Raw genomic sequence first — 16,424 nt, 5'->3', positions numbered from 1 at the left:
TAGATAGAAAGAAAGAAAAGTAATTGTGTGAGTTGGAGTGGAAAAGAGCCGTAGTTCTAAGTTAGGAAAATTGTGAGAGTTTTTGTTGTTGTGCAGAAGCACGTTTGATTGTATTTTGTAATCCTTTTGTGTGAAGCCTATAAATACTTATCCTCCATATTTCATCTTTGTTGAGTGTTCCTACATTTTGTGTGTCAAATATCCAACAAATCTGGTATCTAGAGCCACTCGATCCTACCTATGGCGGCAACGTTGAACATGGTCCAGCCCCAAATTCCCAAATTAGAGAAACACAATTATGGAAATTGGAGTATTCAGATGCGAGTCTTGTTGCAATCACAAGAGTTGTGGGATATTGTTCAAGACGGCTACACCGAACCTGCTTCCCAAGAAGCCGAAGATGCACTTACGAACAACCAGAAGAATGCCCTCAGAGATGCAAGGAAACGAGACAAGAAGGCATTATTCAATATCTATCAAGGTATTGATGAAACCACGTTTCAGAAAGTAAGTGCAGCCACCACGTCGAAACAAGCCTGGGAGATTCTGAAGAATGCTTTCACGGGCGTTGATAAGGCGATACGAGTTCGACTGCAGATCCTACGTGGCGAGTTCGAAAGTTTGGCCATGTCTGAAACGGAGAGCATTTTAGACTACTTCACAAGAACATTAGTTATTGTGAATCAAATAAAAAGGCAAGGGGAGAACATTGAAGATGTTCGTGTCATTGAGAAAGTTCTTCGATCCTTGACGTTGAAATTTGAGCACGTCGTTGCGGCTATCGAAGAATCAAAAGATCTCAACACCATGTCAATCGACCAACTGCAGAGCCGCTTGGAAGTCCACGAGGAACGCATGAAGAAAAAGATCATTCCGTCACTTGAGCATATGCTACAAGCGAAGATGTCAATTGAAGAAGATAAGAAGTCTGAGCCTGGGACATCGCATGGTGGATACAACCGAGACCGAGGCCGAGGTCGAGCTTATCGTGGTCGAGGAGGACGAGGCTGGAATTATCCAAACGAGGGAGGATGTCAAAACTTTACTTATCAGAGGTCGAAATTCTTATGGACAATACAGAGGCGGTTATTCTCAAACCTACAATCAACAAGGGTTAGATAAAGCAAATGTCGAGTGTTATACTTGTCACGAATTCGGGCATTACAGCTATGAGTGTCCAACAGCCGGAAATACCAGGGCCAATCAACAAGTCAATTATGCCGAAGGTGGAGATAATGATGAGCAGGTAATTTCAATCTCCCTTTTTACATATAAAGAAATTGAGGGTGATCAGTATAGCACAATGTACTTGGATACTGGAGCAAGTAATCACATGTGCGGGAATAAACATGAAGATGCACGTGAAATTGAAGAACCAGAATCACCTGAATCATCTCAAGGTCTAGGTGGAAAGCCAAGAAGAATGCGCGACCTGGATTATATGAATGAAGCTACTGAAGAAGTTGATGGAGCTGTGAGAAGAAAATGTGAATCTTATTTGTTTTAATATGGATGCGAATCTTGCCTATGCAGATACTGCGCAAGACAAGAAGAATTGAGTTTAAGGGAGGATGTTGAGTTTATTAAACTCAATTACTTCAATATTAAGAAAAGGCTTGGTGGAAGTGATGAAGTAGGTGCATCACCTACTTATCATATGTGGATGAAATTTTGTTTCCTCATGGATACATGAAAGCCACGTACCATATTGATCACTAGGAGGTGGATTTAGTGGATAACATTTGTTATCTTCTACATTAATAAAGTGGGTGACGTAGTGCATATGTATATCATAGCTAGCAAATATTTTCCTATAAATAGTCTAGTTGTGTTCATTGTAAGATCAATCATAAGAGAAAAAAAAGAAATGTAGTGAATGAGATTTAGAGAGAATGAGCCGTAGCTCATAGTAGAGAGAAAGGAAGAGTGAGTGTTTGTAAGAGCCGAAGCTCTTAGATAGAAAGAAAGAAAAGTAATTGTGTGAGTTGGAGTGGAAAAGAGCCGTAGTTCTAAGTTAGGAAAATTGTGAGAGTTTTTGTTGTTGTGCAGAAGCACGTTTGATTGTATTTTGTAATCCTTTTGTGTGAAGCCTATAAATACTTATCCTCCATATTTCATCTTTGTTGAGTGTTCCTACATTTTGTGTGTCAAATATCCAACAAATCTGGTATCTAGAGCCACTCGATCCTACCTATGGCGGCAACGTTGAACATGGTCCAGCCCCAAATTCCCAAATTAGAGAAACACAATTATGGAAATTGGAGTATTCAGATGCGAGTCTTGTTGCAATCACAAGAGTTGTGGGATATTGTTCAAGACGGCTACACCGAACCTGCTTCCCAAGAAGCCGAAGATGCACTTACGAACAACCAGAAGAATGCCCTCAGAGATGCAAGGAAACGAGACAAGAAGGCATTATTCAATATCTATCAAGGTATTGATGAAACCACGTTTCAGAAAGTAAGTGCAGCCACCACGTCGAAACAAGCCTGGGAGATTCTGAAGAATGCTTTCACGGGCGTTGATAAGGCGATACGAGTTCGACTGCAGATCCTACGTGGCGAGTTCGAAAGTTTGGCCATGTCTGAAACGGAGAGCATTTTAGACTACTTCACAAGAACATTAGTTATTGTGAATCAAATAAAAAGGCAAGGGAAGAACATTGAAGATGTTCGTGTCATTGAGAAAGTTCTTCGATCCTTGACGTTGAAATTTGAGCACGTCGTTGCGGCTATCGAAGAATCAAAAGATCTCAACACCATGTCAATCGACCAACTGCAGAGCCGCTTGGAAGTCCACGAGGAACGCATGAAGAAAAAGATCATTCCGTCACTTGAGCATATGCTACAAGCGAAGATGTCAATTGAAGAAGATAAGAAGTCTGAGCCTGGGACATCGCATGGTGGATACAACCGAGACCGAGGCCGAGGTCGAGCTTATCGTGGTCGAGGAGGACGAGGCTGGAATCATCCAAACGAGGGAGGATGTCAAAACTTTACTTATCAGAGGTCGAAATTCTTATGGACAATACAGAGGCGGTTATTCTCAAACCTACAATCAACAAGGGTTAGATAAAGCAAATGTCGAGTGTTATACTTGTCACGAATTCGGGCATTACAGCTATGAGTGTCCAACAGCCGGAAATACCAGGGCCAATCAACAAGTCAATTATGCCGAAGGTGGAGATAATGATGAGCAGGTAATTTCAATCTCCCTTTTTACATATAAAGAAATTGAGGTAATTTCAATCTCCCTTTTTACATATAAAGAAATTGAGGGTGATCAGTATAGCACAATGTACTTGGATACTGGAGCAAGTAATCACATGTGCGGGAATAAACATGAAGATGCACGTGAAATTGAAGAACCAGAATCACCTGAATCATCTCAAGGTCTAGGTGGAAAGCCAAGAAGAATGCGCGACCTGGATTATATGAATGAAGCTACTGAAGAAGTTGATGGAGCTGTGAGAAGAAAATGTGAATCTTATTTGTTTTAATATGGATGCGAATCTTGCCTATGCAGATACTGCGCAAGACAAGAAGAATTGAGTTTAAGGGAGGATGTTGAGTTTATTAAACTCAATTACTTCAATATTAAGAAAAGGCTTGGTGGAAGTGATGAAGTAGGTGCATCACCTACTTATCATATGTGGATGAAATTTTGTTTCCTCATGGATACATGAAAGCCACGTACCATATTGATCACTAGGAGGTGGATTTAGTGGATAACATTTGTTATCTTCTACATTAATAAAGTGGGTGACGTAGTGCATATGTATATCATAGCTAGCAAATATTTTCCTATAAATAGTCTAGTTGTGTTCATTGTAAGATCAATCATAAGAGAAAAAAAAGAAACGTAGTGAATGAGATTTAGAGAGAATGAGCCGTAGCTCATAGTAGAGAGAAAGGAAGAGTGAGTGTTTGTAAGAGCCGAAGCTGTTAGAGAGAAAGTAAGAGTGAGTGTTTGTAAGAGCCGAAGCTCTTAGATAGAAAGAAAGAAAAGGAATTGTGTGAGTTGGAGTGGAAAAGAGCCGTAGTTCTAAGTTAGGAAAATTGTGAGAGTTTTTGTTGTTGTGCAGAAGCACGTTTGATTGTATTTTGTAATCCTTTTGTGTGAAGCCTATAAATACTTATCCTCCATATTTCATCTTTGTTGAGTGTTCCTATATTTTGTGTGTCAAATATCCAACAACTATATATGTCACGCTCACACACTCCATATCTCTTATATCCTTCAACATTTCTTGCTTTGATATCTATTTAAGTGTCAAGCAAGTATCCTTACAACACACCACACACTCTCATTTCTTGAGCCTCTTGGCCAAAATCCACACCCCAATTTGGGTAAAAAATCTCCCAATAACCAATCCAAAATTCCTTTCTACATTTCATTTCTCCTCTGTGCAAGCCCTGAAAGCCATTCACAAATCTTGCTCTCTTTTCCATTTAAAAACCCTACTTTTTTTTTCCTGGTTTGTGCCTTTTAGTGCACATTTTTCATCCGGGCTTTTAAATAAAAGTTTGATACTCGTTATTTTCGAGGGAGAAGGGTGAGATATAGAATTGATACAAAGTACAAGGGGAAATACATAAATTTGAAACTTATGGAAACACTATATATATAACATTACCAATACAACACATACAACATATTGCAAAATCTACACACACACCATTTCTCTTCCATCCTTCAATTTTTCTTGCTCTTTTTTCCATTAAAAAACCCAACTTTTCTTTTCCTGTTTTGTGTGCATTTTTAGTGCATTTAAGTGTTAAAAGGGGTTTCTTGCCACCAATTTCGTGTGTGTTGTTTTTGGGTTTGGTGTAATTTTGTAAAAAAAGCATTCTTGGGGATGGAAACGGGGCAGGACAATGTGGCGGCGGCGATGGGGGCTCCTCCGCCGACTTCTTTGGCGCCCGGGTTCAGGTTTCATCCAACGGACGAGGAGTTGGTGAGGTATTATTTGAGGAGGAAAGTTTGTGGGATGCCTTTCAGGTTTGAAGCTATTAGTGAAATTGATGTCTACAAATCTGAACCATGGGAGCTTGATGGTATGAAGAGATTCAATCTTTTTATATTTTTTTAAATAATTGTTGCAGATTCATGCTTTGTTTGATGTAAAGTTGCAGTCTTTGAAGATTCCTGTTTTTTTTAGTTTTTTTTTTTTTTGTGTTTGCTTTTAGGTTGTTATGTTTTTCAAGTTTAGATGAAGAAATGATGATGTGAATGAATGTTGTTTATATGTATAATAAGTTTGAACTTGTGAATGAGTGTGTGTGTGCGTGTGCGTGCGCGTGCATGGTGTATTACACACATTCGTCGATTTCTAACTAGCGTCTGTATTGTAATGATAATCTTGTTGCCTAAATAGAGTATTCGTTGCTGAAGACGAGAGATCTGGAGTGGTACTTCTTTAGCCCTGTGGATAAGAAGTACGGGAGTGGATCCCGCCTAAATCGCACCACTGGGCAAGGGTACTGGAAGGCGACCGGGAAGGATCGCCCGGTGAAACATAAGAGCGAGTCCATTGGAATGAAGAAAACGCTCGTTTTCCACATCGGGCGCGTCCATGATGGAAAGCAGACTGATTGGGTGATGCACGAGTACCGGTTGTGCGACACAGAACTGGGAAACGCAGGCGTTCTATAGGTGTGCATCGATTCCCAGTGATTTTATGCTAACTTCAGAAAAAATAATGAAATTCTTGTCTTTGTTTTGTCAATTAGGATGCATTTGTGCTCTGTAAAATCTTCCACAAGAGTGGCGCCGGACCACCTAATGGGGACCGATATGCCCCGTTTATCGAAGAGGAATGGGATGAGGACTCCCCGCTTGTGGTCCCCGCGGAAGATGAGGTGCGCGAAGATTGCACAAACACCGAACAGGTCTTATGCATGTTTTGTTCATTTTGGTGCAAGACTTTCTTTTATGGTTTAGATTGTTCATTAATTGCATCGAAATTTATGTTTTCAAGTAACGAAAATAGATAGAAATGAAAATTAGACGCGGTTAAAAGCACGTTTGTCGTGTGAATTCGAGTTTTTTTAGCAGCATGAGATCTTGTAATTACTGTATTACCTACAATCTCTCTCAAAAATGTTTTGCAGGATGTGCAGCCTCTCGTAGCCCTGGCCGATACCCCCAGCGTCCCTCTCCAGCTGTCGAAGAGGGATCCTGCACCCGAACCGGAGCACCTCTCGCTGGACAACGTCAAGAGACCAAAGCGCGATGATCCAAACTTCAGCATCGCCAACGGATCCGAGGACTCACCGAAGCGCGATGATCCAAACTTCAGCATCGCCAACGGATCCGAGGACTCCAACTCGACAATGATGATGATGAAAACCAACTCCCCGCCTGTAGAGATCCCCCTTCTAGAGACCCTAGGCGCGAACGACAACCTCCCAGGAAGCATGACCAGGTTTAACTCGGCGGAACTGGAAAAATCCATCCCTCTCGGCTACCTCACGTTCATCGGCAACTTGGAGAACGAGATCATCGAGATCTCGATGGACAGGGAGAGGATGAAGATTGAATTGATGAGAGCGCAAGCGATGATCGATATTCTTCAATCTTGGGTCGAGGCCTTGACCAAAGAAAACGCGGAGCGTGAAAGACGTGAATAGGAGAAGGCGCCCCGTCATGATTTAGGGCTTGATGTCCCGAAGGGATCACCTTATACATTGCATACTGCATTTCTTAATACACCATTAAATAGTTGACAAATTGATCTTATTTTATGGTAAAAAAAAGTCATTTCTAAAAAATATATTATCGCTTTCCCAGTACTCCTATATATAATCAAAATAGTTTTATTATTTTATGTACTTTCTCTCTATTATATTTGATTGAAATAGTTACGTTAACTTTTATTAAAAAGTATTAGGTCAAATATTATTTGCCTTCAAAATATTTATATAAAAAATGTTAAATTTTTACGTATCCTATTCAGTAATCTCAATTGACGTTCCTATTCACGTCTTTTCAGCTAAAATATTTATATAAAAAATGATCTTTTCAGAAAAAACTTTTACTCCAAAAACTAAAATACCAACATTTCAGTTTTGAATTAAAAATATCTAGTGATATATTTTAGTCTGATGAGTGGGCTGATTTTTGGATCGGGCCGAGCCATGTCTTTGAGGTTTCACAAGATTTTTGGCACATGGTGTCATGGGCTTTTGGATAAGCCTTTATTTTGGATTGGACTTATATCCATATCTCTGAGTTGGGCCATGCCCACATTTGCTAAAAGGATTAATATGAAAGAAAAAATCCATCTTTTCTGCTAAAAGATAACGAACAATCATTTATCCCTTTGTTGATATTCAAATTTCTTTGTGCAAAATTGATCTCTTCTGCTCTAATTTGACAATCCTAATTTTGCTGAGCTAAATGTGTCATTAGAGAAGTAAGCCTTTCTCTTCTTATGCTTTTTTTCAATTTCAGTGATTGGCTGTAGAATAATTTTGAAGCACTAGGGTACTGAAATTTGATTTAAGTTAATTGCTATCATTTGTATGATTCATATATCATTATCTGTTTTGATATGGAGTAAATGCAATTCATCAAAAGAGCACTGTGAAGTCGGTGTGATTGATGATTACAAGAGGCGATCTTGGAATGGAGGATATTGTATTTATTTTATTGGGATAAAAGTAGAATAGACCTATTTATACTTATCTAATCCTTTGTTGTTCGATTCTCTTTATTATTCTGGGAAAGCTTTGTTAACCCAGAATGAAGCTTCTTAGTATTCTCGACTCGATACATGGTAATTATTGAAAATACCAAAATTAAAGGGTAAATAAGAAAAGCAACTACACAGAATCTTGGAGAAGATGTGGTCATTGAACGTGACAACGAGGTCTGGCAACGGCCCTTGAGAGCGATGGTTGGGGTGATGGAGTAGGCGAGCCCACGTTTCAGCCTCTATCTCTCGGCTCGTTAGGGTACTCATATATATCACTGCACTTATTTAGACCAAAACACACAGACACAACATTAACACACAATGTCAATAACTACATATGCATAAATAAACTTACCAAACAGAAACTGCTTGTGAAGAAAACACTATTGCCTTCTGGCTCGATTCCTGGCTTGCATTCTTGCACGCCGTCTACTTATGTCTCTGGCAATGAACATGTCTTCAACAACTTCTTCTATTTTGCCAAAGTATTTCTCTTTGAATCTTCTGCAAAATAGAAGTAGCCACACAATGATCCCTACACCCACAACGTATCCAAGTGCAGCAGATACGTATTCCCACTCAATCTCCTTCTTCTCTATATGTTCTCGTGGCGACAGGCCATTGTCGTTGTCATCGGTACGACTGCAGCTTATGTCAAGAGGGAAACCACACAGGCCAGGATTTCCTTCAAAGGATTCAACAGGAAATGTTTGGATTTGGCGGCGTTTTGGGATCATTCCAACCAGCTTATTGTATGACAGATTCAACACTCCAATGAATGTGAGCTCTCCAAGCTCCATTGGTATATGGCCTGTTAGTTGGTTTGCAGAGAGGTCGAGTGATTCGAGAACCTTCAACTGGCCAAATGACTTTGGGATGCTCCCATTGAGGGCATTGTGGGATAAGTTGAGATGGAAAAGTATGTTAAGATCACCAACTGCATCTGGTATCTTTCCCTGAAAATTATTTTGAGACAAATCAATTATAGCAATGTCTCCCCGCGCGTTGAGCAGCTCTAAATCTATCCCTTTCATGGTTACTGGCACTCGAGCTCAGTACGAATCCGACACATTCTCCATCATCATTCCACTCCAACTAGAGAAGTTCATTGATTCCAGACTTCCACCAAAATTATTTGAAGATATATCTAGAACTCGAAGCCTTGACCAGCTCTTGTGACATGACACATCTCCATAGAATCTGTTGGAGCACAAACCAAGAACACTTAACGTGGACGATAGCATGCATGGGAATGTGTCATCGATGTTGTTGTACCCAACATTCATGAACGCTAATGACTCGCACCTTTCGAGGGACTTTGGGATCTTTCCTTCTAAATTGTTGTTGCTAAGCTCCAAATAACGTAGTGTACACTCCATAGAAATAATATCTGGAATGTTACCAATGATGTTGTTTTGCTTCAAATCAATCACTCCAATGTTTTCAAGTAGGCCAACGGGGATGGCTGATAGACTAGTTTTCGTCACTCGGATTTGAGCACTTTTCGCACTTATTAGTTGAATATTTGCAAAATGACAAAGAATGGAAGAAAGTGAAGGAAGAAGGCAAAGAAGACCCAAACTGGCCAAGCTGTTGGACTGGCTAGTTTGAACCTGACGGGAAAATGACTAAAGCCACTTCCACACACTTGTCAAGGACAATTCTCACTTGCTACACACGACCATATCAGTCCTTGGAGAGTAAAAACGAAGGGAAATATCTTTTATTGGATATATGTATTAAAAAGACTTAGTCACCAACAACTAGTCAATTATCACTCTTTAGTTTAGTTTAGCTATTTCTCTCTCTAGGAAACTTTTCTCTCTTCCTTAAGAAGAGAGATTTCAACTTCAAGGCTGCGAGGATCATTGTTCATCATGGGTTGAAGTAGTAGTAGTTTAGTAATAGTGTTTATTTCTCTAGTTGCTTGTTCTAACTTTGGTGTACTTTTACACCTTTCTCACTCTTAATTATTGTTGGACTTGTTTTAAAAGCTTATTTCAAGTAGTAATTTCTCTAAGTGTTTGTGTATTTAATGTGCTTTAAAGTTTAGCTCTTGTTAATTTCCGGTTTTAGCTTGTTGTTTAGTTCTAGTGTTGCTTATGTTCTTGTTTTGTTAAAAATCCTTTCAAGCTTTTAAAATCAGTTTCTCAAGTTAGTTTGTTTGTAGTTAAAAACATGGAGAGAGAGTTGGAAAAGTTTCAAAAAAATCAGCCATGGTTATTGTGTGTTTTCGGTGCCTCGTCGGGTGTCATTTTCGTATGATTTGGCATGAGTTTGATGAGCTCGGTTCTTGGGTTCTTTTCCACCATGTTTAAGTGTTCTTAAGCTTTCTTTATCTTCTTCAATGAGTCTTTATGTTTCAGCTTTTAATTTGGTGTTTTCAGTGCATGTTTAGGTAGTTTAATTGTTGATCTTGTGTTTCTCTAGCATTTTTAATTATGTAGCAGCCATCTACTCTCTTTCTCCTCCTTAATTTATGTGCCTTATGATGTAGAATTAGGAGATAAATCAGCTTTTAGAAGTTAAGTGAAAGGACCATTAGTTGTAGGCTTTTATCCATTGGTTTTACACCTTGGGTAATAAGGTTTAAGAGACAACAAGTACATGCTTTCTTTTCACTTTTGGCAGCCCTTTTAGCTTAGTTAATTTCTGCACTCAACCTCCATTTACATCTTATTTAGTTTAGCTTTTAGGATTAAATTAGTTTAGCCACTTTTAAGTGTCACAATCCTAGTTTTCTAGCTTTCTTTTAGGAGCCAACACTTAGTTTATTTTCCTTAGTCTTTTAACTTAGTTCCTTTTGCTTTCTGAACTTAGTATGCTCATGCAAGTTGCTGCTAAATGTTCTTATTTTCGCCACTTCTAAGTTGTCCAATTTACCAACTTGCCCAGTCTGCTTTCCAGTTTAAATGCTTTCTTTTACTTGCATGTTATTTTCACTTTTAGTTCCCAATCTTAGTTAAGTGTTATTTATATTTCGTAGTTTAGTTCCCACCCCCAATTTAGAGCGTGACGGCATCGCCAAAATCCTTCTTAAGTGTGGAAATACATAACGGATGCTACCGTTCCTCGTGGGTTCGACACCCTAACTTACCATATACTAATTAATAGTATTTTGGAAAGTGGGAACTTATAAATCTTGTTGAATAGGAAGGGACACGTGCCTACGACACGCGTGCAAAATCCCGACCTTTCAATGGCACCACTTAATTTGTTGTCAGACAAGACAAGATGGTCGATATTTGTGACATTGGAGAGGAAGGTTGGAATTGATCCACTTAAACTGTTATTATTAAGAGACAAGGACAAGAGTGTAGATTCCGGAGGAATAGACAGCTCTAACTCACCCTTCAACTGATTAGAGCCTAAGTCTATGATCCGAATAGAAGCAGGGATATGATAAGGCTTCTGCAGACCCGTTACAAGATTAGATGAGAGGTATAAAGTATCAAGTCGTGTTCCCCAAATCCAACTAGGTATCTCACTTGCAATACGATTTTTTGAGAGAATCAATTCCTCTAGATCCATAAATTTGATTAAATATGGAAATTCAGACAAGTTGCACAAAGCTAGGTATAGCTGTTTTAACGTGAGACGTCCGTATGAACTTGAGTTCCCACTTCCAACATCTACAGACAAGTTGTTGTTAGATAGGTCAAGGTTTGTAAGATTATTGGCAAGGCTTTGCAAGCTATCGAGTTGAAAAGTGCCAGTAAACTGGTTGTCTCCAAGATAAAGTAGCAACAATGAAGGGAGAGCATAGAGAGATTGGGGAATGTCACCAGAGAATGAATTGGACCTCAAATTCAGATGAGTGAGATCGGAAAGACCTTCAAACGATGTAGAGGAAAGTGAGCCGGTCAAAGAGTTGGCAAACAAATCGATATAAATCAGCTTGGTGAGGTTGGCAAAGGTGGATGGAACAGAACCATTCAAATTGCAGCTCATAAGAATCAAGTAGGTCAGATTCGGAAAATTGAACTAGTCCAGAACTGCTACTGCTGAAAGATCGTTGAAGGATAGTTCAAGAAACGAGAGGGAATGGAGTTGCGCGAACGACTTCGCCAGAGGGCCAAGTAGATCACAAGAAGACAATCCTAAAGAGGTGAGGTTGGGTAGATGTGATGATATAATGTGGCTCCATTTTCTCCTTTCGTCAGAGGAAGTGATGTTGACACCGTCAAGATAGAGCTCTCTAAGCCCCGTTAGATTTTGGACAAGCATCTCTAAATTTGGCTTCTCAAGAACTAATGTTTTAGGGAAGCCGGAGGTGTCGAGATAAGCCAATCTCTTTAAGGATAAAATTTCAGAAGGAATCTGCCCACCAAAACTAGCATATGACAAATCCAAGTGTGTCATATAGGTCCGATTGACAATACCTTTTGGAATGCGATTAGTGTAGTAGCTCATGTCAATGTAGGCGAGGTTAAGCTCCCGCATATATTTAAATTTGAAGAGACTCGTCGATTCCCCAATTCCACCAGATATGGCCTCCTCATGGAGCTGCAAACTGATGACGTAGCCAGAAGCATCACATTCCACACCGGGCCACTTGCAGCACTCATCACTTTCATTCCATCACACGAGTTTTGTTGAAATAGAGGAATCGAAGATCAACTCAACCTTGAGTTGTAGCAACAACATCTCCTGATGGCGAAGACATTTGTTATTATAGGAATGAGTAGTGAAGATGAAGGATGAAATCAGTATAGTATACTGAACAACAAGAAGTTTGAAAGCATTGTGAAAGAGGATAATATTGATAATTCTGTTTTTGTGTACAAATGGGATAGGTGAATTAACGTGTGTTTAAATAGACAATCACAGTTTACTTGGATATCTTTTTAAGACCACCGCTTATCATTATTTTTGTATTTTACTTTATATATTTATTTCAATTCTGGTTCTTCAAAAACCATGTATAAAGTCACTACATTTAGCACTCGTGAAAATGGAATTAATTTTTTTTTTCGTCTCTTATTGAATTCGAGCCTTGTTGGGGTTTGGAAAAGTTTACCTAATAGTAATTCCACAAGTAGACGTGTATGATTTGGATGCGAAGAAAATGATAGAAGTGAGATTTGGTTTTCAAACCTCCACTGAGTTGACTTAAGGTCCTCAAAGTGCTAATCAAATAATGTACCTGTCTCACTTTACTTGGAACATTATTTATTCGACATTAGATTTTATATAGTGTTGTTTTGTGAGTAAGTAGATTATTTAAAGTAAGAGAAGAAAAAAGTAGCGATAGTAATGTTTCATTTTTAAGAAATGTATCATTTAAAGTAGGAAATTGCAAAAAGGAAAATGTGTTATTTAGAATGAAAGGAAATGGAGGAAAATGGAAATCATTTTAAAGATAAAAAACACCCGTAAGTTTAGGCTGATATTGTGACAAAATGATCTTTCATTTAATATAATTTCCCAAACACGGTTAGATACATGAAAAAGAGCTTCTCTAATATCACCATTCACCATTGCCAATCTAAAAGTTGATAGAAAATTGTAGGAGTATTTTTTATGAAAAGGGAGCAATTCAAAATTGTTTTTTTTTTTTTAATCATGAGAACTGTAAATATTTTTGCACTAAACCCAAATGAAAATATGATATTATACTTCATGGACGAAGTAAGTACTAACTACTAACTATCCTTTTATCTTAGTGATAATTTCAAAGATTTCGTCATTAATTTGCATTGATTTTAGAACATTGATTGTAGCTGCAAAGTGATGCACTATTTGTTTAAATTTTCATCATAGTGGGCCAATGCTATATATGGTGTCAAGTACTATCAACATAGATTTCAAGAGTGTAAGAGGCTTATTTTAATCAAATAATTTTCTAACTTGTAAAAATAATTTTCTATTAGGATGAGTTAAGGTAAAAAAATTTATCGGGAAAACTAAACATTATGCACATATAATGTATAAAGTCACTACATTTATCATAGCATTCAAAAAAATGAGTTAAACAAAATTTTCATCTCTTACGTTTATCAATCTACTACTACTAAATTGCAGACTTTGAAATTCCACAAGTAGCTAGGTCTACATGATTTGGATTTGAAGAAAATAATAGAAGTGATATGTGGCTATAATATCAAAGCTATATTGCGTCAACTTACCTATAATATTCTTAGCCAAGCAATCCTTTGGTGTAAAATTATGACATTAGAACTTTGAATTGGTCAAAAACAATTTACTCCCTCCGGCCCTCATAATTTGTCACCTTTTGACCCGACACAAGTTTTAAGAAATGTAATAGAAAGTGTGTTAAAAAAGTTAGTGGAATGTGGGTCCTAGATTTATAATAAAATGTGAGTGAGAATGAGTTAGTGGAATGTAGAGTCTACTACAAAAAAAGGTAAAAGTGAAAGGAGACAAATTTTTAGAGACGGACGGAAATGAAAATAAGTGACATATTTTCAGGTATGGAGGGAGTAGTTGCTAACGTGACAAAATGGATATTTCAGTATTGTAATTTCCAAAAGATGGCTTGATAAGTGGAAACGAAATAGGTTCATAAATATAAATTTATATAAAATATATTACTAGTAATATATAGGAGTAACATACTTGCATTTCTGTAATAATTTTAAAAATAACTAACTTTTCAAATTAAATATCCAGAGATTTAAGATATAATTAATTTTTATATTGAATATTATTTTTTTTAAAAATCAAACTAAAAATCATGTCATCTCTTTTTTATTGCTAAATAATAAAATTAATAATATTAATAATTTATTTAATATAATTCACTTTTATTTAAATTTTAGAGGCATTATTTACATATAATTATGCACTAGTATTTTTTTTCTTTATTCTTATTATATAACGACGATATGATACTGTCATTTTCTTTATGGAATCTTTTCTTGTTCTAATTGGGGAAATCTTTCAATGACATGTAAGAGGATTTTTTTGTGGTTTTCCACCAGAGAAACCAAATGAAATTTTAGATGACTAGTGATATAGTGGATTGACTTGACGACGTATTTTATACTTTAATGATATACTTACTTTCAGTTTTTTCTATTAATATCTATTTGCATATTAATTTGTGTAAAAGTTCAAATTATTTAGAAATTTGCCCTAGTCAAAAGAACAATCACATAAAGACGAATTTCACACTTTAGTTATATACAACAATGATTTCAGATATTTTATACATACATGAAAGGGATAAATTTATCCCTTGCAAAGATGACAACATGCATGGGAAAGTGTCGTTGATGTTGTTATTTCCAACATCCATGAACTCCAACCACCTGCAACTTTCTAAGGACCTTGGGATCCTTCCTTCTAAAGTATTATTGTTAAGATTGAAATGTATTAGCTTACAATCTACAGAAAAATTGTCTAGAATAATGCCGCTGAGGTTGTTCTGCCCCATCTGGAATATGGTAATGTTTTGAAGTACGCAAGGGGGTATGCCACCACTAAGTTTGTTTTTAGACAAGTCAAGAACTTCGAGGTGTATGGCATTGCAGAGGGAGGTTGGAATTGATCCACTTAAACTGTTATTAGCAATAGACAAGTACGAGAGTTTAGAAGGAAGTGGAATGGGCAAGTGCAATTCGCCCCTAAGCTGGTTAGAGTGCAAATATAACTCTATAAGAGAAGCAGACATACGGTAAGGCTTTTGCACATCTGTCAGACGATTAAATGAGAGGTTCAAATACTCAAGTTGTGTTCCCCAAATCCAACTAGGGATCTCCCCCGCCAATTGATTTTTTGAGAGATCCAACATTTCCATATTCAAATGTTTGATGAAATCAGGGAAATGGGACAAGTTATTGTGAGATACACCAAAATTTTATTGTGAGATACACCAAAATGTGTAAGATTGGCAAGGTTTCGAATGTTTTCCAATCGAAAAGTGCCATTAAATTGGTTGTAGCCAAGTTCAAGTCCCTGCAGTGAACGGAGACCAAGGAGAGAGTGGGGAATGTTACCAGAGAATGAATTATATTCCAAATCTAAATAAGAGAGATTGGAAAGATCTTCAAAAAGCGTCAGAGAAAGTGAGCCTGTCAAGGAGTTATATGACAAATCGACATGAATCAGTTTGGTTAGGTTAGCAAAGGTGGATGGAATAATCGAACCCTTCAAACTGCAGTTAGAAAGACCCAAGACGGTCAAACTTGGAAAACTGGCGAGCAAGTCCGGAGCTGCTACTGCTGAAAAATCATTATGAACTAGCCAAAGAATAGAAAGAGAATGGAGTTGTAGAAAGGAGCTAGACAAAGGTCCAGATAAAAAACATCCAACCATGCTCAAAGTGGTGAGATTGGGTAAATATGAAGATATAATGTGGCTCCATTTTGTCCTTTCATAAGAGGAACTGATATAGACATTATCAAGATAGAGCTCTCTAAGCCATGTTAGATTCTGGACAAGCATCTCCAAATTTGGGTGCTCAAGGCTGATAATGTAATAAAAGGTAGAGATAACGGGTCAAGGACAAAATTTCAATAGGAACCTGTCCTTCAAAGAATGTACATGTCAAATCCAAGTGTGTCAAATATGTCAGATTCTGAATACCTCTTGGAATATGGATGGGAATATAAGTATTGACATTGACGTAATTGCGGAGAGGCTAAGCTTCTCCAAATATTTAAATTTGAAGAGACTCGACGAATCCCCAATTCCACCAGAAATAGACTCTTTATTGAGCTGCAAACTAACGATATAGCAAGAAGCATCACATTCAATACCG

At 37.6% G+C, this 16,424-nt stretch overlaps 2 protein-coding genes and 2 pseudogenes across 2 annotated transcripts; 3 read left to right on the top strand and 1 right to left on the bottom strand.

Annotated features, from left to right (window-relative positions):
- The first annotated feature begins 240 nt into the window (after window positions 1-240).
- LOC148931920 (uncharacterized) lies at window positions 241-1,578 on the top strand. Its single transcript, XM_089064946.1, has 3 exons — window positions 241-1,055; window positions 1,168-1,474; window positions 1,534-1,578. The coding sequence occupies exons 1-3, from the start codon at window positions 241-243 to the stop codon at window positions 1,576-1,578; spliced, it is 1,167 nt and encodes a 388-aa protein (XP_088921072.1).
- Window positions 1,579-2,193: 615 nt separating this feature from the next.
- On the top strand, window positions 2,194-3,570 carry LOC148931919 (uncharacterized). The gene is made up of 4 exons (XM_089064945.1): window positions 2,194-3,008; window positions 3,121-3,199; window positions 3,287-3,466; window positions 3,526-3,570. The coding sequence occupies exons 1-4, from the start codon at window positions 2,194-2,196 to the stop codon at window positions 3,568-3,570; spliced, it is 1,119 nt and encodes a 372-aa protein (XP_088921071.1).
- A 1,288-nt stretch (window positions 3,571-4,858) lies between these two features.
- Window positions 4,859-6,632, top strand: LOC125190375 (NAC domain-containing protein 53-like; annotated as a pseudogene).
- Window positions 6,633-7,974: 1,342 nt separating this feature from the next.
- LOC125190368 (receptor like protein 27-like) lies at window positions 7,975-12,502 on the bottom strand (annotated as a pseudogene).
- Window positions 12,503-16,424: the final 3,922 nt, after the last annotated feature.

This window comes from Salvia hispanica, chromosome 2 (assembly GCF_029641045.1).
Source record: "Salvia hispanica isolate PSC_SH4W2 chromosome 2, Shi_PSC_v1, whole genome shotgun sequence".
Taxonomy (NCBI): Eukaryota; Viridiplantae; Streptophyta; class Magnoliopsida; order Lamiales; family Lamiaceae; genus Salvia; species Salvia hispanica.
The sequence above is the reverse complement of the archived record's forward strand: the minus strand, read 5'-3'. Positions and strand labels throughout refer to the sequence as shown.